At 37.4% G+C, this 22,455-nt stretch overlaps 1 protein-coding gene across 3 annotated transcripts; it reads right to left on the reverse strand.

The window, feature by feature from the left end:
* Positions 1-121: 121 nt before the first annotated feature.
* Positions 122-22,434, reverse strand: fnbp1a (formin binding protein 1a). 3 transcript variants are annotated; one of them, XM_056772476.1, is made up of 17 exons: positions 22,139-22,434; positions 20,866-20,981; positions 18,808-18,864; positions 17,796-17,943; positions 16,039-16,101; positions 15,307-15,411; positions 14,159-14,173; positions 11,201-11,329; positions 10,932-11,078; positions 9,766-9,945; positions 9,189-9,371; positions 8,917-8,931; positions 8,466-8,575; positions 6,598-6,730; positions 6,248-6,372; positions 5,240-5,382; positions 122-5,145 (listed from the first exon to the last, which is right to left on the reverse strand). In XM_056772476.1, exons 1-17 carry the CDS (start codon positions 22,211-22,213, stop codon positions 4,967-4,969), a joined length of 1,923 nt encoding a protein of 640 aa, XP_056628454.1. In that variant the 5' UTR covers positions 22,214-22,434; the 3' UTR covers positions 122-4,966. The 3 variants fall into 3 exon arrangements, with proteins under 3 accessions (XP_056628454.1, XP_056628455.1, XP_056628453.1); XM_056772477.1 differs by lacking the exon at positions 14,159-14,173; XM_056772475.1 differs by lacking the exons at positions 14,159-14,173; positions 20,866-20,981; positions 22,139-22,434 and adding an exon at positions 19,379-19,895.
* Between the last annotated feature and the right edge of the window lie 21 nt (positions 22,435-22,455).

Here is a 22,455-nt window from a genome sequence, read left to right on the forward strand (position 1 = left end):
TGGACATTTAACTTTTGTACGATAAACAATTTTTGTACCGTGTCAGCTCTCGACCAATTCAACATTTTCAAATCAGAAACTAACAATGAAATAAAACAAAACTAAGACAACTAGGATGGTTTAAAATGACCTTTAATTTGTTAAACTTCTACATAAAAACTGCCCAGTTTGGCAGACATACAACTTTGTCTTTTACAATATGAATGATTCGACAACTCAAAAGTTTATATACTGCTTAGCATTTGCAAAAAATGCTAAAAAACAAACAAACAAGCCTTTCGCACTTCATTTTGGCAGTTTTATGTTTATGAGGTCTTTCAAGGAAGAAATCCAGCAAATTCAAAGCACAATATACAGAAAAACACACATGTCAGCTCTGCCGCAGTGTTTCTTTAGAAATGATAAGACAATATTAGTCACATTCAGAACCTATTATTATAGAGCAGCCCAAATCTATCTGGAATGAGGTAAATACTTGTGTTTAACACCAAAAATGAAATCGGAATGATATCAACAGGGTCCAAAATTAACCTTCGGTTATGAGTGAAATGACTACATTTACCACAAATGTAAAATAAAGTATGAGTCAAAATAAAGATTTCTGACTGGTGATGACACGAAAAAGAAAAACATTTTGTCGCCATGACAATATAAATATTTTTGCTATTTTATTCTCATTGTACTGTACATGACACAGGTCATTGTGTTGCACATGAAAAGCTTCTTGTCTTATACAGACATTTATGTCATTTTATTAGGGCTGTCAAATTATTATTTACGATTAATCCAGAATACAATTTTATATGTCTATATATATAATATATGTCTGTGTCCTTTGCATATTAACTTTGTATTTATTGACTTACATATTTATGAAATATTTATCTAAATGTATTTCCATTGACCAACCATTCAAATTATATATAATTTTTTTTAATTTTTAGATTTGATAGTTTTCTTAAATATATGCATGTGTATGTTTTTACACCAAAAAACAAATACGCACATTACACAGACATATATTATGGAAACACAAACTATTATTCTGGATGCGATTAATCGTGATTAATCGTTTGACTGTCCTACATTTTATCAATATTTTCATTTCATATACCGTATGCCTCTGAAGAAAAACAATCTTTAAGATGCTAAGTAATAAGACAGATAGATTCAAAACAGTAACGGATCAATTAGAAGAGCATTTTGTCTAAATAGAATAGCTTGTGTCATTGATATTAACGTTGAATGTCATATTATCATTCTTATAATGCAACTTAACTTAATTTGGGTTTTACTTCTAATAAAATTACTTGTCGGCAAATTTAATTTTGGACTCTTGCACATTAATCATTCAGAAAATCTCAAAAGAAGAAAAACAGTGTAAACACTTCAAAAAAGTAACTCGAGGGGGTGTAGACGAGTGATCATGCAGATCTTTCAAAAACTAAAAAAATAATAGTAATAAACACTCAAGATACAGTAGAATGAAATAAAAACAGGCACAAACACAGTTTCCAAAGCTTAAGTTCAACCGTCAGAAGTCGAGAGCTTGAACTTTATGGAGAGAACTGGACCCCCTAAGACTGGCACACACACAAAGAGACAGGGCAAGCATGCATGCGTCGAAACACAGCACCAGCTGAGGACCACCATCAACATCTACTGAATCACTGCACCACTACAGCTACACCACACACAGCCACGTCCACTGAGATGAGAGAGATGAAAAAGAGAGAGAAAAAAGGGAAGAACAGCAAAGAAAGAAAGAAAGAAACCAGTTTTCGTGAGTGAGAAAACGAAAAAGCAAAATGAGATTTGGAGAAAAATAGAAACCTGCTGTTGTGACAGCGAGAAACAAGTTGCAAAGACAATAAAGTGAATAAAAAGCAAGAGAAGTCAGTTGATAGAGAAAAAAAATTGAGTAAAAAAACTAAAATCTTATGGTGAAATAATAAAAAGCAAAGAAAAAGTCCATTTGCTGGAGAGTAAAAGAAAATAAAGGGGCACAGATGTCAGGTGTGAAAATGAAAGGGAGAAAGAAAGAAAGAAAGAAAGAAAACAGTTGATATTGAGAGAAAGAGAATAAAAGTAAAAGAAGAGACTATTCTAAAATATAGAAAGGAAATATGCACTATTCAGACGGGATTCATTTCTGATGCATGAATGATCCATTTTAATTTTCTTAACATAGACAATATGAACATCTGACACTAAAAAGCCAAATGTACCTATATTTACAGTTTTTGATAATAGTCATTACAAAGAATAAAAAAGGTATAGAATATACTGCAATCACAGGCATTCCCTACTGAGATCTGAGTTATTGTACTAAGACATGATTAAAAAGTCTGCAAACTGTAAATTTAAACATGAAAGCTAGTCCCATCTGAATAGAACCCTGGTAAAACAGGAAAGATGCGAGAGCAGAAATAGAGAATATGTCTGAGAAAGCCTAGAACCGAAAGAGAGAGCGTGTCTGAGACACGTGTGAGACAACAGAAGAGACGGTGTGAGAGTGTAGGGTGCGGCTGTGGCGTGTGCACACATCGCAGAAAGAAAGTGTGTATGAGTGAGCGAGCGAGCGAGTGAGGTGACAGTTCTTTCTTCCCCGGGAGGAAAGAGTGAGAGAAGATGCTTACCGCTTCACCTGCCATGAAGAACTATTCATCTACAACAGCACCTCACAGAACACTCACACCAGATGAAGGGGGAATATATGCATTCATTAGAATACTACTACTAATCATTAAATCTACATTTACATTTCCTGATGGAGAAACCAGTGCTTGCAAGGCAGGAAAAGCAGTGTTGAAAGTATATAAATACATATACAGTATACAGTGAGAAAAATAATAATGCAAACATTACATTGATATAAATGTTTTATTTTGAATTCTGAGCGTTTGGCTCCGCATAAATCAAAAGACCTCGTGAAAACAAAAACAGACTTTTGGGACATCTACATATGTTAGTGTACTCCTAAAAGTTGACAAAAATGACTTTTAATTGAAACGCATCATTAAGAAGTCACCGCCGGGATGATAGAGTGTTCTGAATGATTATATTCAAAAAGCCCAAAATTTTGTCTTTAAAAAAGACCTCCCGGCCCAACGCCACGGGTTCTACGTTGATGGCATACTTTTTGTACGCAGGGGGATAAAAAACTGCACGGATCAGGAAGTCTTTATGACTGCAAAGATGATGATGATGTCATCATGATGAAATTTCAGAACATTGCTGCCTTGCAAGCACTCCATTAACTGAACAAAGAAAAGCGAGCCTAATGCGTATCAAATCAGTCCCCACATTTCCCAAGTTTTAGGATTTCACAGAACTCAAGAGTCCGCACTGACAAATATTTATGAAACCTAAAATCTTCACGAGGAAACTCCTCGGGGCTCCGAAGCAAAGCCAGGCAACAACAAAACATGTACATGGCACTTGATCTGTGCCTCTGCGAACAAACCTAAGGGCTCTGGTCCGACAGCAAGCGGCTACGGCACGAGGCTAAATATTCTAGGTCCATACGAGAAGCAAGCGTTTGCAAATAATCACCACGCTAGGCATGAAAAGTCAGGATTCGTTTTGCGGCGGAGGAGAGGGTTCGTGTTAAAAAGGGAATCTCCCGTCCCCCACAAGCCATTTCTCTGACTACAGTAACAAGAGGAAGATGTTTGACGCAAGGACGCTTGCCCTGCCACTCCTGTGCCAGCCAAACACTTTTAGGGATCTGCAAGAAAGAAAACAGAAACGAAAAGCAAAGAAAAAAACAGAAAGAAAACACCACACAAGACGTGTTAGACGGGTTGCATTTGAATTGAATTCTATGACAGTCGTTGACAACAGACCAGATTCACAGACAATGAAAGTACAGTATGGGTTAAAAACATTCAGTAAAAGCACTGAAGGGAGTATAAACCCACAAGGCTTGTGGGAATTAAAGACAGGGATCATAAAAACTATACAAAACTCTTCGTATTTAACTTGCAGCACTATTGAGCAACTGATGCGTATTTAATAGCTGCAGATAAAGCGCGTGAAGAAAAAATGACACCGCGATTAAAAGCCTGACATGCATGTATTCCTATCAAACACTGCGTTGTGATTTTCTGTCCTAGAAATCTCTATTTAGACACAGAACTTCATATTCTGTTAGTGGTTCATGCTGGTCAATGTACGAATAACATGCAAGCACTTTTTATTTCATTGCGTAACTACACAGAGAGGCTCATAACTGTATTTTTTACTTCAAAACATGATGTTTGTACAGCGGTCACTGCAAAGCTAGAGAAAGCCTCATAGATACATGCAATCATTTTTACAGTTTTATTGATACGCCTTGAAACCGAAGGCGATTCGCTGCGGGGAAAGAAAATCCCAGATATTCATGAGGTACGAGCATTTACGGTAAAGTAAATGTACCTGAGAAATTATTATTCTATTCATCTCTCATGCAAAAATCTCTTAGTCTCTTAAAAAAAGGACAATTAAAAACTAACTAATCTGTAGTTTTGAGGCCACGTCGCAGGGCAGGAAATATTTCTTATTGCCAGAGTTTCAAAGTAATTGCTTTCTCTGTCAAGACATTATTAATTAGGTCTTAAAACATCTTGTTGGACGTAAAAATGAAATCTGAATAAACCAAAAGTCTCGCAGAAGTAAACGGATATGCTAAATATGTTCGCGAAATATGTTATATCAACGTGATATGTTGGTAAACCAGCCATTTCCATCTGATATCAAAATGACACAGCAGCTGTGTCTTTATTGCCTAATATGCCCGTATGATTCCAAAACATATCTGAGGGTGAAATAATTCAAAAAATAAATACAGACCAGAACTGTGCAATAAGCTATATGGTATAAAAACAGGAAGAGCTCTGCTTCCTCTTTTATACGAGTACGATGACATTTCACGGTCTCGTCTGCTGTACTGTATGTACAGTAAAAGCACTGTGACGTGGGATTATATGTATGTCATAGCACCTTTGGCACCGGCGTCCAAAAAGAGTTTGATGTATGATGTGGGCACGTATCCTTCCTCGTCCTCGTTTCTGCGCACACGAGTCCAGCCGTCACCCTTGTCCTCCTCGATCACGTACAGCATCTCTCCCTCGGCCATGGATATGGTGCCCTCGTTCTGGCCTACAGACACAAACAGAGATGGCGAGCGACATTATCCAGAGGCCCGGAAACCACTTTTTAGGCCTTAGAGAGATTGTCTGGCTTGTGCTTTTACCTTCAAATGGATAAAGCGCCTTGCAGGTTCCAATGGTGGGTAGAGGTTCCTCATCATCAAACTCTTCATCAAACTCAGTGCTGCGGGATTTGAACTGCATGCCGGTCTCGGTGCTGTGGTCTTCCGTGTAGCTGCCATCCGGACTATGTACAGAAGACATGCAATACGTAAAACAGACCAAATTACCTTTGACGTTACATTCAGATTCTACTTTATTTTTAAACTTAATTTAATGTCCGAATTTGGGCTATTACATCTATGGGATTGTCAGTACAAGGTTTCCCTGACAGCAAGTTGCCAGTCAGTACCAGTATTTTAGGATCATTTACACAAAACTTTCCTCAGAATACTTGTTGTGCGATTATGCAAACATATAATATAAGAGCCTCTGCTTTTAAATAAACCACCCAAACATTTTTTTTCATTGATTCATTTCTTATGTTAATGTCGATATTTTCATAAAGAAAATAACTAAAAAGCAGAGAAATTGTGTTTTTATCATAGATCGAATTCAGAATGATGAAAAAAATTAAGAGACCTTTTCAAAATTGTTTTACATTTTTCTGCATTTACGTTTTATAGGTAGCTTACTGTATGTGTTTAGGTAAAATGCTCATTTTTGTTTCATTCTGTGAACTGCTAACTGTCATGGTTCCGCCATCTTGTCTTGTTTATTCTTGGTCCTGGGGCAATACAACAGTAATCTTTGTACATGTTTTAGGAAAAGTTTCAAACATGATTTTTTATGTGAAAACCTTGCTTCATTTTTGTAACAGTTTTCATGTGGTTTGTCATGCTAGTCAGTCGTTCTCATTGCTGTTGGATGACTTTGTCACAAACACTGGACTGCCCACAATACATCTAGAAATGCTAATTCAAAAAAAATTTGGAATGGTCTCTTAATTTTTCCCCGGCTGTAAATATAGCTTTCGCTTGTTTGGGATTTGACAGCTTGATCTTATTTATTACATCATCTTCTGTGGCCCTGCTGTCTAGGGACTGAAGTACCTCTCACGGTTTTGACCGTAGTTGTTGGTAAGAGGCGTGTTTCCCTGCGAGTCAAAATGTCCACTCTGTCTCTGAGGCTCGGATCCCTTTTCAAGTAACTTTCTCTCCACTTCCGTCAGCCAGCCCTGAGAAAACACAAACAACATTCTCATTTACTCTAACCGGTCACGTCAACCACTTTATGTCCCATCATCCCTCAACAGAGGCCTAAAACTACTAAATATTCGACATAATCCTACATTAAACATCGATACATATATTCATATTTTTTAATAAAACACTCAAAATATGATGAATCTTTTGAAATCTTATCATGAAAAAACAGAAATGTTGGTAAGTAGACAGATTACCTCAAATTTCTGCCCTTCAAGCTGCAACTTTTCCAAGCTGTGCATGATCTCCTCTAACCGTGGATCTATACTGTCTGGATCCCCTAAGTGAGGATTCTTAATGTAAACATCTTTCATTTTAGTCAAAGCATCCCTGCAGGAATCACAAGAAGAGAGTTGCACAAAAAAATCAGAAATCTTGTAACTAGTGGTGGGCATAGATTTTTTTTTTTAATCTAGATTAATCTAGATTAATTCCAAGATTAATCTAGATTAAAATGGCTCATTTGAATTCTGCCGAAGGCATTCAGAATATGTGTGCTACCCAAATAATGACTAAAAGTAAGTCTTTGAGAACGGGTTTCTCAAGCCAGGTGGCGCATTAGACCAGGGGCTCATCTCCTGTTTCCAAAATGCATCACAAACTGCTTGAGAAAGCTGTTCTACTATGATAATTGGTGATGAAAATTAAATTATGTTCAATAAGATGAACTTGTGTTTACTTCCGCATTAGCTAAGGGATGATTTGCGTTTAGGTGGTACTTGAGACTGGAAGAGCTCCTACAGTACATTTACATTTAGTCATTTAGGAGACGCTTTTATCCAGAGCGACTTACAAAGAGTGAGGGAGCAACAAGCGATATGTCATACAGGAGCCATAATACATTAGATCTCAATACAAAGTTACTGGTTTCAACTAAAGCTAGACCACTACCTGTTGAGAGAAAGTTTTTTTTTTAAACCAATTCCGCATTGCACAAGGTGCAAACAACCTTAGTCTTGTCGATGTTTCTATTGGGAAGCTTCTTAAAAATCAATTTTCCCTGAAGCAAACCCGGCGGCTTCATAGCTGCATCCATGTTAGCCCGTCACGTTTGATGCGGTAATTTCACAGTAACGTTATGTTGTGTTCAGACCAAACGCGAATGGCGTGTCAAGCGCGAGTGATTTATATGTTAATGAAAAGAGCCAATAGACCTACTTGCTGCGTGAATCGCGCGAATGAAGCCCTGGTTATGAGATGATGAGGCGGCTTCTGCTTACGCGAATGACGCGAATCACGCGAGTTGAAAAATCTTGTTCTCGCCCCGTACAGTGCAGTTAAGCTGGTATACATCCGCGCTAAAATATCAAGGTGAAAGTCATCATAGCTTGCGTAGTAGACCCAGCTCCCAACCCAACTTTGAGAATAGATTAACGGCGACATTTTTTTTATCACGCGATAAGAGTCTCACAGCGTCGCCGTTAACGGCCCACCACTACTTGTAACATAAAGCTTGTTTCATTTGTGTCGTGTTACGAGAGACAGTATTTGAGGCCTGAAGGGAAAAGGTGGTTACCAAGATGTTCCAAGCGGTTGCTAGGGTGTTACGTGGTTACCCACCATGACACAGAAATATAACTCTTCTGGTGAAAAAGAGCCGGCTGACAATTCTTTAAAGGCACAGTTTCACCCAAAATTAAAATTCTTTCACTATCCGCTCAATCAAAACTGTGTGACTTTCTTCTGCAAAACACAATTAGATATTTAAAAAAAAATTGGCAACCAAACAACATTGGACCCCATTACTTCCACTGGATGGGCAATTTCTCAAAATAGTATTCTTATCTTATTTTGTGTTCCACATAAGAAAGTCACATACAGGTAATGAATGATATAAAGGCAAATAAATGATGACAGAATTTAATATTTTTTAGTGAACGGCTTTATCCCTTCGATAAGAAATGTATTAAAACAATTTGCTGTAATAAGACAATAACTGAAGCCATGAGTAGTATAAACAAACAAAAAAAGTGCATTCTAAACTGTTTTGTACAGTAAGGTGCATGATGGTTTTGGCAGAAAGATTGATGCAGAAAGCCAGCACAGCAGCTATGGATTGATTTACCTCTGATCCATCTCTTTCTGGATGTCCTTGTTGATGTCATTGAGTTTGGCCTGAAGTTTTTTTCTTCTCTGTTCGGGTGGGAGATGACTGTAGTCCTCTTGGCCTGTTCCCTGTAGATATGAACCGCATTAAATCAAATACTGCATTGAGAACAGGGCTTTCAATTGAAGACATTAATGCACTGCAATTGATTATCCTGAAAAAGTCAATAAAAATAAATGCCTTTTCAATGGTGACAAACTTTACGTGTCGTCTTAAATAAACATAATTCATGGCACAAAGTTTTAACAGTGTGTTGTCCGTCTGCATAGGCTTAAGATTCAAATAAATAAAAGTCTCTGCTGCGAGATTGTCAGACTATGTATTATTTTTTATAAGCTTTAACGTTTTCAGTACTATTATAGAGTTTTGAGGATTTTGATAGCACATTTTAATAGCAAATTAAACTTACCAGCTTTAGAGAAAGCTGTGAACGTTAAGACAAAAAAAATGTGTTAGAAAGCACAGTTAATACACAAGAAAAGATTTATGATGCTGTTAAGACAAACAGGTTTAAGATGACGCTGACAAAGCGTGAATAAAAGACAAACACCTTCACATGAACCCGAAGGCACACTTCACAACTTTTTAATCAAACCGAGTTGATGCTTTAGTTTTAGAGTCGTCCAATCAGAACAACCCGTAGGAAAGACACACAGGTGACATGGAGGATTGTGAACTCACCCCTCGCTTCAGGCTCCGCAGGCAGTGCATTTTGTGTTTGGTGCTCATGAAGTCATTGAGGCGTTGGCTCAGGGGCTCCTTGGGCTGCTGAGGGGACTGGGGGCCGTTCGGGAGGCCCTCAGGGGACGGGGAGGTGGGAGGAGGGGGAGGGGGCTGACGGGGTGATGCTAACAAAGACATAAGCTACAGATGAGGGTGTGATGGAGCCACATTGAGAAATGGAATGGAGGAAGAGAGGAGATGAAGAGAGAAAAACATTCAAGAACAAAGCCAATGTTCAGCTGTAATACAATGTGACCAAAACAAAAATCCTATTAAAGGAACAGTTCACGGCAAAATGAAAATTCTGTCTTCATTTACTTAAGTTGTTCCAAATGTTCCCAATGGTGGTCCCGAGTCTCCTTCCAAATATCTTTCTTTGTGTTCATCATTGATACATTTGAAACAACTTGATGATGAGTAGATGATGACAGAATTTTCATTTTTGGGTAAACTGTCCCTTTAAAATAGTTTCATGCTAAATTGTTAAATGCATTTAATAAAAACTCCCACGTGCATCCTGGTGGTGGTGTTTTACCTTGTTCCTCTTGAGTAAAGGCCACAGTCTACTCCTGCTCCGGCGTCTGTTCTCTCCTCGAGCATTTAAGAAGCTTGATTCTGACACCGCCCTCTTCATAGACACGCTGTAGTCATCGAACTCCACATCGCCCGGCGGCTCGAAGCCCGATTTATACGACTCAACCACTTGTTTGCTGTCCTGAGATTAAAAATAGTCAAACACAAAGAATGGTAACTGTAGTACTGTACGGCATATACTATCGCCTATAAGATTCACAGTCACCATAGAAATACGACCCCTGATCTAATCCATCTACTGCAGTTCAGATTAAGAGTCTGTTTCTGGCACGTGTATGCCATCCATAACCACGATGAACAAAGAATATTCTCTATTGTTTTTTTGTGTAGGGCTGCTCATATGGGCGGCACTCTCTCTTAAAGAGCCACAAGCTCATGGCTCAAAAGCCACAGAAAGGCTTAAGAATTTGTTGCTAAACCACTTTAAATCTGCAGCGAGACGCAGCTCGTACGAGTCAATTAATGCTGCTGCAGAAATCAGACTCCCCATCTGTCACATCTGGACCGCATAGCGCTGGTCCACGTGAATGCTGAAAACAGGATTTAGAAGGCAAAGGACGAGCACGTCAGCCCGTTCGCTGCCAAAAATCCCCTGCATCTGTAAATTATATATCTTAACCTGTGTGACGATGCTCAACACTGATCACTGCTCAATAGCAGCGATCTAGTCGGCATTTTGCATTTGTGTCATTTCAAAACACAAAAGTTCAGTTTATTGCAGATATACAGGGTTTGACTTTGCATCCACTTAAATGGATAGTTCACCCAGAAAATTATATTCACCCTCATGTCATTCCGAATCTGTATGACTTTCTTCTGCAGAACACAAAAGAAGATATTTTGAAGAATGTGGGTAAACAAACAACATTGTCCCCCATTGACTTCCATTGTATGAACACAAAACCGCCAAGAGATTTCTCAAAATATCTTCTTTTGTGTTACACAAGAGGAATGAGTCATATACAGGTTTAAATAATATGAGGATGAATAAATGATGACAACATTTTTATTTCGGGACGAATTATCCCTTTAACTTCAATATTTCCGATAACATAACACCGTTCGCTCAGTAGAGGGAGCATTTATAATCTGTTAAACATTACCTACCATTTTAGGCTCAATGGATTCAGCAGCTTTGGTCATGCCGTCCAGACACTTGCTGACGATGGGCAAGACTTTCCGCTCGACCTCGCAGTACACACGCATGCTCTCTCTCACTCGGCCCACTCGCCGCTCCTCCATCTCCTGTATCCTCTGCAAAGAGAAAACGTGCAATATTGCAAAATAACCAAAACTGAATACACAGTTTGTTGATGTGTATTGAAAATAAATCACAAATTATTGGTAATTCCAGTAAATGTGAAGAAGACGTTTACCTGAAAGATATGTGGTATGAGAGTGTAGTAATGCTCATGCTGATCTTTGTTGAACTTCTGCAGGTAGGTCAGGTACTCATTTTTACTGTCCTCGGCTATCTGATGTCTCAACTGAGCTTGCTGTTTCGCCTAGAAAGACAGAAAGCAAGAGAGACAAAGAGAAAGACATGAAGATTTTCTTTGAGAACGAATAAAACGAACGCTTCCCTAATATGACACGAGCGAACCCTGAGAGTCAATTAAAACATTACATAAAGATACAATACAACTGTGCTGTGGCGTCAACTTCAGATCAACACAACCAGCAATCTACACTCTTAACCGAAGGCTCTGTGCGATAGTGAGGTGAACACACAACGCAAACGATTCACACATAAATACAGTCATATGATGTGTTGCGTAAAAGAACGTTGATTATCAGGAATTCATTCAGCACCTAGAAATTGAAGGGCTGATGCGTGAAGATGATCAATTCTTTTACTTTTGTAGAAAATATCTACATAATGTTTGCCATTTGATAGGAAAAATTGTACGTTGGAAGAGCTGTAGGTTGAACTGCCACATGGGGGCGCAAGTGGCTGATGGTTTGAATGTAGAGGAAAAGGTTACTGCACATAGAGTGGTGTAGAGATGGCGTATTGTTGTAGGTCAACCCACTCGAAAGTCCAAAAGACTTTTGGAAGATCGCAAAAAATAAGCCCACTAGTGAAAAAAGGTTTATGATGCATGTTTATATTATACGTCATAATATTTGCAAATTAACACAATATTTGCTATTTTTGAAGCATAAATATAATCGAATTAATAAATATTAAAAATTAAATTAAAAAGCTAACAGGATGCTACAAACAGACTACACTTCAGTCGCTCAAAAATCAACGTCACGATCAAATTTTACAAAAATTGTGTTCCCTGATTAGTAATTTCTCCGTAAATGAATCTCCATCCACATTTTTGGATTTTTGTGTCCATATTACATTATTTGTGATGTCTAACATCCACGCCCATGTATGATGTCGCATTCAGCCACTTGTTAGCAACCGCACTTTTAAGGCAGAGAAATGTGGATGGGGATTAATTTACTGCTTTTAAAAAAACACGAGCAGGTTATTACTGGTGTGTTTTATGTCATAGATTAAAAAGTGAAAATATTTGGAGCTTTTGTTAACAACTGACCTTATTTTGGGCATTTAAGCCTAAATTTTTTTACAAAACAATAGACTTTGGTCGATGGACCAGAAGTGCTTAAATGCTAACTCGCTTCCGGGTTTTCCATACAAAAATATGTAATCTCTGCACCACTCCATTCAATAACAAAGTCATATTTCAAAGCAAACTCAACACTATTACTGAAATATTTCATTCAGAAACTTTTGCTCTAATAATATTGTCAAAAGAACGCAACGTGCACAGACTAAAAATGCCAAACAGAATGCAAATTGTAAATATTTTTAAAAGTAGTGTTAGTACGTGGCGTGTTTAATTATTTTGTCGAATCAGTTATAATCTTTGTAATAACAGTTAATATTTTTATCCAATTTTGTGTTTCATTCATAACAATGGAAATGGAAAGTTATGCTGAACACACTGCGTTAACCATACAGTAAATACAGAAAATTAAACACGTTACACTTCGGAAATACTATTATTAAGGTAATATGTTATTCAGAAGATGAGCCTGTGTAACAATGATGAAAAAAGGTAAGAAATGGTTGATGGTAAACTGGTTGAACTGGTTCAAAGTCAGATCTAACAACATTTACAGAATATTATAACATATCCTAGTTAATAAAAGCATTCTGCTGATGCTCATAAGACAGCCTGTAAGCTAAAATATTTTGTGATATCAGTGAAATACTGAGAGACAGATGAGGACAATGAGAACATAATGGTTCCAACAACATCATGTGACAAGACAAATACACATACACACACGATAATGGCAATGAATGTTCCAACTTGTACATAAGATGTTAAAATGAATAATGACATTAATTTTTTTTACTGGTGTACACCACAGACATCCATTCATCATGCTTTCTAACTAAACACATACAGCTGCTTTTAAATGTATTTCGGCACTTGAAGTCACACTTAATGCATGAATGTCATTGCATAAGATATCAAAATATCAAACCACTGGCTCCTGTAAGCAAATGATCAGGATCCCAAAACTAACAGCACTTTTTCAGTCCTGGGTAATATTTGCTGAATGTATGAAGTTCACATGGTTTTCCTTACAAAGTACAAATCACATTAACCATTAACATGTTCTGATCATGTTTGACAACCAGAAAGTGTCCAAATACTTTTGTCTTAGTATATCGATTGTTTTAAGCTTAAAAATGTATGTTTATGGTATCTAATTTACTGTATATTTAAAAATAATAATACAAAATAGCATGCACTTGTTGTACTGTGACAATACCTAACCATCCTTGAAATAAGAGAGGTAATATTTACTTACGATTTTAAACTTTGTTTATAGAGAATACGATTAGGTTCAAGTATTTTCTTACCCTGCTGGCAAATGTTTTTTTTTTATTTTAAGCATAAATTCTACAAAAGGTTATTAGGTGTATGCTTGAAAGATAAAGGATTTTTTGATTTTTAAATGTAAAACTAGACTTGCCACTTGGTTTGATATTTTCTTATATAATGCAATAAACATAAACCACACAGTGTGCACATACCCATGTGGTTGACGTTAAACTGTGCAGAATCACTTTTGATTTAGTCTTCACTGTAACCCTAGAAAGTATTTTCCATAACATTCCCCAAAAAGTCTCATTCTGTACGAGGTGACTACAGGAAAGATTCAGAGGTACGCTGCAAGCAAAGACGGAAACGTAACAAAAGCTAAAGACGAAAACAAAATTACGACAAACACTCTCGTTGATATGGTTATACACCGAACAAACGGCCCACCGACACAGACGACTCTTGGTTTAAACCTACCTTGAGAGAACACCGCTTTAAGACATGTTAAAAAACAAAGACACAGTGAATTAATGTCACAGTACTGATAACAGCAGGTACTTCAGAAAACATCTACACATGGGCATCTGCAAAAGCACATCACAATGCTTTTCGCTTGGATTTATATTCATGACAGATTACAAACAGATACCTTATCATTGCTGTTAAATGTTTTTGCTTCTTATCGTTGAAAGAAGCGTTTATTAAAAGGGCCATCTAACCAAACTGCTATTATTGCCAAGTAGATAAAAAAAGGTTGAGAGTAAGAAGTCAAGTACAAAATCTAGTAAAAGTTGTGAGCATGTTTTTAGTTGAAAGGGACAGTCCACCCCAAAATAAAATTTCTGTCTTCATATACTCACCCTCGAGTTGTTTTAAACCTGTGCACATTTTTTTATGATGAACACAGACAAAGATATTTTGAGGAATGTAGGAAAGCAAACAGTTATGGCCACCACTGACTACCATAGTAGGAAAAATTACATTTGCAGTTAAAAACGTGTTGCTTTCCTACATTCTTCAAAATATCTTCTTTAATCTTCAAAAGAGCAACAAAATATATAAAGCAATTTTTCCTACAATGGTTGGTCAATGCTGGTCAAGAACCGTTTGGTTACAAACATTCTGCAAAATATCTTCAGAACAAAAAAAATTATACAGATTTGGAACGACTTGAGGTTGAGTAAATGAAGACAGAACTAAAGTTTTTGGTGAACTGTTCCTTTAATATTGCCAGAAAATTATTGTGGATTTAACATTGAAATGATCAGCTTCAATCGTTTCAAAGAAAAGATTATTACAGTTTTAAAACCTGCCTCACAAAGCTATTAGAAATCACTTGGTTTTTTTCTCTCTAATATGGGCCTAACAAAAACATTTCGTGCATATACCGATATGTACTGTACATAATGCATCTCGGATCCAACCTCCCTGTGAACTGAGCAAGTATTTTCTGCAGTGCAGAGAGCTGACAAGAATGAAAAGAGTGTCCAACACCCCCTCCTCTCTCTCAACAGAGGGAATCCTCAGTGTCCACACAGACTCACAGCAGAATGACAGCAGTGATGGAGAATGAGGGGTGTGACAGCAGCAGTCTCTCTCTCCTCACACACACAAAGGCTTCATACCTTCTCCACATCCGCCTTAGTCACGTTAATGTCGGCATCCATCTTGTCGAAGTAATGCTGAGCCCGATCCGCTTCTTTACAGTCCCGTTCGAATCTTCTCTTACTCTGAAAGAGACACAGAGGAATTAACCTCAAATTGAGGATGTTCTTGACAACAATGCATATTTTATTTTATTTAAACGCCCTCAGCATTGGCGCTAGTATTTAGCAGAATTCCTCAAGCACAAAATCAATAAGGTATTACGGTGACAGCATTTGAACAGATCGATTTACACTATAAAAGGTTAATATAAGACCAATTATACAACATAGCAGTTACAGTGACAGCAGCATGTACATTTATAATAATAAATATATAAAACCATGCAAGGCGATTTTGTTTTTATTATTTTACCGACTGAATGCTGCATATAAGAAAGACATTTCATGTGGACATATTGCCTTAATTCACAAAGAAGTAAACCTGCATGTGCCAGTACTCTGACAAAAATATAGCAATATACAGTAGTGTTTTGCAACATGCAACTCACTGGAAAGGCTGTAATATTAAAAACAATATAACTACTTACTAATTTATTGAAACCAGTAGCAGTGAGTTGTTTTTTAAATAAATGTCTACTTTTATTTCAGATAAATGTTATTCTCACACACGCAGGTTTAGTGTAACTATAGAGGCCATCGGTAACATGATTTGAATATTCAAACTATTTCCTGTTTAGTTTACAGACTCACCGATTCCAACTGCTTCCAGGAATTTTCAATGTGTTGCTGCGCTCGACGCCCATCATGAAAATGCTTTAAGGACAGAAAGACAAGCACAATAATTAAAACAATTCAAATAGCATAATTCTGCTCATTATACTGGTATGGCTAACATCATATAACTTCAATATTTTTTTTTTGTCTGTATTATTGTTTGATCAAATGTTACATTTGACTTCTCATCCGATAAGACACATATTTTGAGTTATTGTTTGTGTCCGTCGTATAAACAGTAAAGCAATAAAGTCTCGCTAATAGTGTCTGCTCGATATCTTAGCAAGCATGTCTACCCTAAACAATTTGATCTGAAAAGTAGCTTCTGTTAAACTCTTCTATGTCATATGCAGGGCTCTATCTGAGTGGAGATGCGAGGGGATGGCATCCCCCTTGCTAAAAAAATGACAAAAAGCATCCCCTCCCTAAACCACCATCCCCCTCACCATCCCACTCATAATGGAATTTATTTACCATAATATACATTTTATAATGGAAATCGTCAAATATTTGACCACATCATCCCCCTTTAAATGTTTTTCCAATCGACCTCTCGTCATATGTACAGTATAGACAGTTTCATCCGACGCACGCACCTTGCCCGAAGTTAACTTCCGGTCTGTGTTTAGTTATAAGATAACAATTTATTTGAGATTTAATTATATTATTGATACGCTATATTGATATTTTATTGTATATTAATTGTATTAAATTTTAAAACTACTCAACACTACAGCTTGACTCAACAGTTATAGATTCTTTGCGAAAGTTTGGGCCAAATAACATTTGTTTATGCTGTTGCCCCTAAAACCGTCATTTTCAATTTTTTGTAATACAGTATATATAATAGATCGGGATTCAATTCATTGATTTTTTTTTTACGACCAACACCTAAAAAATGCCAACTTGGTGCTTTTGTACGTTTTAGGGGCCTTACTCTGAACTTTGGAAAGCAGTTATGAATAGTGTGCTGAAAAGACATTTACCGTAATTGAAAACTAAGCTGATTAAATGAAAAGCAAGACAATCATTCGGGACAGCAGCTGTAAGAACGATTATAGTCCAGTGCTACTGCACGATCCAAATCCCTCCTCATTCCACAAAATTCAACAACAGAAGCAAAGACGTATTCTTGCACAATAAATATTAATTAACTGCAAAATTCCTCCCTGGTACACAAATCATTGATGTAGTAGCTCTCATTAGTGACACAGGCCATTGCTTGTGTCTGCCCACTCACGACACAGCACAACTCGCTTTATGAAAAATACATAAAGACCACTTTCTCTCAGCGTGACATTTAGACACAAAAGGCCGACAAAATGCATAAACGGAGGACGGGGGGAGAGCGGAGGCAAACGAAGCCGGGCTAGACCTCGTGTCGTCTTTTACGCCGCTGTCGTATTAGTTCCAGCCACCGGCCTCAGACACTGGCTTCCAAAACCTTTAGATGGGAGAGGGTACGAACGGGGGAGGGTGACCTGCTCAAACTTCACTGACCTCAATACGTGACCCACATCGGGTATGGCTCTATTCCACAGAGCTGGCAGGAAATCATAAACAAAACAACATATTTCTAGACGATTAACATGGATTTGTAAGAGGTTAAGGGAGTCAGAACGGAGGGAATTATGTTTGGGGTCTTCAGGAAATGTTTTCGACCGAAGATTTTTTTAATCTACAAAGACGAAAGCAGGATTAAAAGATACAATAGAGTCATAAAAAATATATACCGATTTGCGTTCCGCCTTCAGTTCTTGAATGTACCGAGTCAACTCTGCCATGATCTGAGAGGATAGATTCTCAGCGATGACCTCATGCTGACCCGCGTAGTCGTTCAGTTCATTTAAGGTCATGAGAAAAGCTCGACATGACGTGTACCTGAAGAAAACATAAGAGAACATAATAATGCAACATGTGAACTGCGTCAGGAAACCTCCCCTTTCAGCTACATTCTTACTGTCGATTTTGAAAAATGCAAGTAAAATGGGTGTGAATGCCGTGAGAAGAAGAGAAATGTCTTCTCATTGGTCAGGAAAACAAAATCTCACGAACAATAATGAGACACCGACGCGTCATCTATAGTACTATAGTACATCGCCACAACTTTTGATGTTGCTAGATGAAGATTTAAAACTAGAAGGCTTAGGTTGCGTCGCGCTTTAAAAAAAGGTAAACACAAATATATGGTAAAACAAAAAAAAGCTCTCATATCATTTTGTAGTTTATAAAAGTCTTAGTCAATTTAAACCAGGTAAACTAGTTAAATGGCAACATATTGCTGCCACTAGCGGCATCTAGTGGTGAGGTCCTCTCCACACCTCCCCATCGAATCAGTAAGACAAAGGACAAAGATGTCGTCACGTTTCCGCTTCTTTGTCGAAGGAGATTTACAAAACGCGCTCTCTAGAGCAAGGGTATCCGCGGTGTATGTAGATAGAAATAGCTCATTCTACGATAATAAAAACATAACGCACGTTTACATAAGGTCTTTATATACCTCTGAAGACATAGTAAGATACAATATAATATATTGCATTTCTATCAATAGCTCTTACAAAAAATTACACACAGCACCTTTAAAAACCATGAAAGAAAACTACAAAAACCATGAAAGAAAGAAATTACCCTGAAAATATTAAATAAATGTTAACATGCAGTGAGGATAAACATTATTTTATGTACTCTTGGTCCTGAAGCAAAACCAGTCAAATCAACTATTGAAAGGACTTCTCTGTTACTCACTTGAATTCATCTTCTTCTTTGGAGTTCTTCTTAAGCTGATATTTCTTGGACAGATTCCTAAATTTAAACAGATATAAGACATTATTTTTACATTTTACAGACACGAATGAACGAAAAAACATTTATTCTACCAAAAATGTGATTAGGAGAAATTACAAACTAAATAGATTTGATAGTTCTCAAAGATATCTTTGTCTTGCTATGTTTTGAATGAATAATAAAACGGCGTGCGTCAATGACCAATAAGATGGAATAATGGTGCTCGCGGTGCAATGAGACCCTTGGGAGCTAACAAAAGCTAATATTGTCACCAACAGAATAATCATATCACCCCACTGAACAAGGCCTGCGATTCACCAGTCTGAACCTCACAAAATCAGAGCGAAAATCCAGCTGCCGGACAACGCGAAATAACCCAGAGAAATGGAGAAAATAACTGCTGCGTTGAATGATTCTTGATGAATTTCAAGAGAGCCTATAAATGGCTTAAAATCAATTATCATTGTGACAGTTCCGCCCCTTAACACATTTTTCTACAGCCTTTCCTCATTCTCTCTCTCTCCGCACACACCAATGGTTGCTCCCAGGAGTCTGATGTGTTGCTAGGCAGATCCCCATCTTGCGGTTTTCTTGACAAGACCACACCAATGCAAGCGCTTTACCGTCTCCTAGTTTCCTTACATCGGACCTAAATGGGCCGCACCCTGCGTCAATACGTAACAATAAACGGGAAACGGGTTGACGTAAATAAATCCTCATTAGAATAACCCATCCCTCCATTTTATTTCTCCACCAGACAGGTCCACGTCGATGTTGCTTATCTGCTAACATGTGTTTAGCACTTAATAAATCTTTCACCCGTTGCTCGAATCTGTATGAAACAAACACATTTTTGAGAAAAAAATACAGTCCGGCACATGTCTTAAAAATAATAATGTGCTGATTGACAAGCAGCAACAAAGAAAATGCAAACTGTAAGGCCTATTTGTCAAATCGTTGAGCGATGCTGCTGTGAGCTCCAGCTGTGTGGTTTATTATAAATGTGTGTGTTTGAGCAGGAGGAGACAGTGTCCTTAGGGTCTGGACATCTATTGCAAAATGCTGCTGAATAAACTTCCAAAACACACAAAAAGAAATATTGCAGAATCAGTGCAGGACAACAGAATGTGGGTCAGAGCCGGTATCCATGGTAATATACGACGAACATGTGACCTGTTTTATTTTGCTCGTTACCACTGACATAACATATTGTCACCATAAAATAACATTGTTATTCAAATTTGAATACTACAGTCTTATTAAAGCATTTGATATCATATTCTAAATTGAATATTCACCACATAATATTAAAATAGCATAACGTTTTATGTACATCTTGTACATTGTATATTCAGTCATCTTTCTATTTAGAAAACAATTAAATCAAATTATTTTCGTACTTTACATATGGCTAACATACACCTTGTGAAAAATTTGACACTCGCTTAATAGCATTTTGAAAAGAAATGTCTTATAACAATTCCACAGACTATTATTTTAAGTCAGTTCATCAATGTTATTATTATGTTTTCACCTACATCTGACAGTACTATTTGTATATGTTTTACTGAGTAAACTGTAAAAAAACGCTATAAAAATGTTCTTGAAATAATAATAATGAAAATGAATTGTTGTCTTAAAATGCTGTACAAAACATACCTCCACATACAGAATATTTACACAGCTAGTTACAGTAGACAGGACAGTTCTATGCTATTTTCACCTGAGCATTACAAGAAATAGGAGACGTGTCCCAGACAAGTCAAGAGGAAGAATAACTTGTTGTTGAGAGCTGTTTCCTAGTAGGCACATTAATAGGCCACATTAAAATAGTATTCAAATAATGTGCAAACACAAGTCTGTGTGTGTGTTTATAATAATTTACAATGGCTCAGAATTTAAAATCTATCTGTCAAAATATTAGCTTCCCTGTTTTGAGTCTTTCCTATAAACTCAAGTCTCACATAAAGCACAATATGTGATTTATACAAATGCAACTGATCCTTAACATCATCTTACCTCATCTGCTTGGCGTAGCTCAATTCGATTTCAGACCGCTCCTTTACAAATTTGGTGTAGCGTTCCAGAAACTCAATGCCCCATTGAGTGTGCTTCTCTAGATTATCAAACTGATCCTTCAAATGAGAGAAAAACGTTCAAGCCCGACAAAATCACACAACACTCTCAAGACTCAAGTTTAGAGTTCATCACAACGAAATCTGATGTAACACATCTGAAATACGGTTACCTTGCATGCATGCATATACACTTATATATATTGACTGCTTATGTTATTACTTTCATAGGTATTACTGTGTGTTATTTTAAAGAAAGGGCCCGAGGGACAGATATGAAACACCCTCGGAATGCCAGTCATCCTATATAGTTTCATGACTTTGCATTATCTGCTGACATTGGCAGTATGTCAGATCTATCATTCAGCACTGTTGGCCTTCCAGCTGTAATATATACACATGCTACAAAAACTGTACAGATGCTATTGATCTTTAAGCAATCATTTACCTGGCTTTTGAAACCACAGATGGAAACGTACATTTAAGGTAGAGTATTTTTTACACAATTCAAACAGTACACATTTTATTACAGAGTACCTACTATATAACTTGGTGTAATTTAACTAAAACTTTCAATATACTTTTATAAATGGCCTTAGTAAGTAAACTTTAAAAACATCTGATACCACACACAGCTATGCAGTATCTATGTAAGTATATTTAACAATTTCCAACAACATGCACTCATAATGAAAGACAACATGAGCCCACAATGGAAGCCTGTTACATTCTCACTTTAAGTAATAAGTTTCTTCGATTGTTACTTTGTTGCAACATTAGGTCTGAGAAAAGAGACGTGCATGGGAATGATCTGAACACCTGCTACACTATGACCACACGTCTCGTCCTCTTGGCATGTTGTAAGGGAAAAGCATTAGACTGGGATTATTTCCATCCAGGGTATTTAGTCAGCGCTTCTAATAATTGCATGAAACGCGTTTTACGAGGCAATTGCATGCATTAACATATCTGGACGTGCATGAATAAGATACAATGCCCAAATCGGATATAAAACGATTATTTTAGCTAGAAGTCATGCAATTTGCGAGACTGTAAAATGGGCGGTGCGGAGCATTTCACCTAAGCGAGGTGGGCTATTGATCGCACATTCTGGTTATTAATGGAGACGTTTACGTATTTTGTGTAATAAAACGCTTAATATATCGCAGATGCATGCGCTTGCATGCACATCAATCCATGCATCGGGCTGTACTCACCCACAGCTCCGTCCCCCAGCTGCAGTTCATGGTTTCGAGGCAATTCCTCCGCGATAATCCTCTATTTGAATGCATGCGTGATTCTTTACCAGCAATAGCTTTCAGATCAGTAAAATAATACTTACTGGTATATTACCAGTGTGTACCGTCAAGGGTTCGTACCTCGATCGGCGAGAGCGCGCGTTTTCACCTCCGCATTGTACAAATTGCCGATGAAACTGGAAATTAAGGTAATGCCTCTCTGTTCTCGTGCATTCACGCGCCTGAGACAGGACTAGACGGCCACGCGCAGAGCACCGCGCAGCGCCAAATCCCAC

The sequence above is a fragment of the Triplophysa dalaica genome, chromosome 18 (genome assembly GCF_015846415.1).
Source record: "Triplophysa dalaica isolate WHDGS20190420 chromosome 18, ASM1584641v1, whole genome shotgun sequence".
Lineage (NCBI taxonomy): Eukaryota > Metazoa > Chordata > Actinopteri > Cypriniformes > Nemacheilidae > Triplophysa > Triplophysa dalaica.

What these genes read in the sequence shown, in the direction of transcription:
- fnbp1a (XM_056772475.1), bottom strand. Translation starts at nt 19,638, where the DNA reads ATGTTAGCAGATAAGCAACATCGACGTGGACCTGTCTGGTGGAGAAAT. An exon ending in TTGAAGGGCAGAAATTTGAG is followed by an intron (nt 6,373 to 6,597) that starts GTAATCTGTCTA and finishes GTGTTTTCTCAG; the next exon opens with GGCTGGCTGACGGAAGTGGA. An exon ending in TACGGTCAAAACCGTGAGAG is followed by an intron (nt 5,383 to 6,247) that starts GTACTTCAGTCC and finishes TTCTGTACATAG; the next exon opens with TCCGGATGGCAGCTACACGG.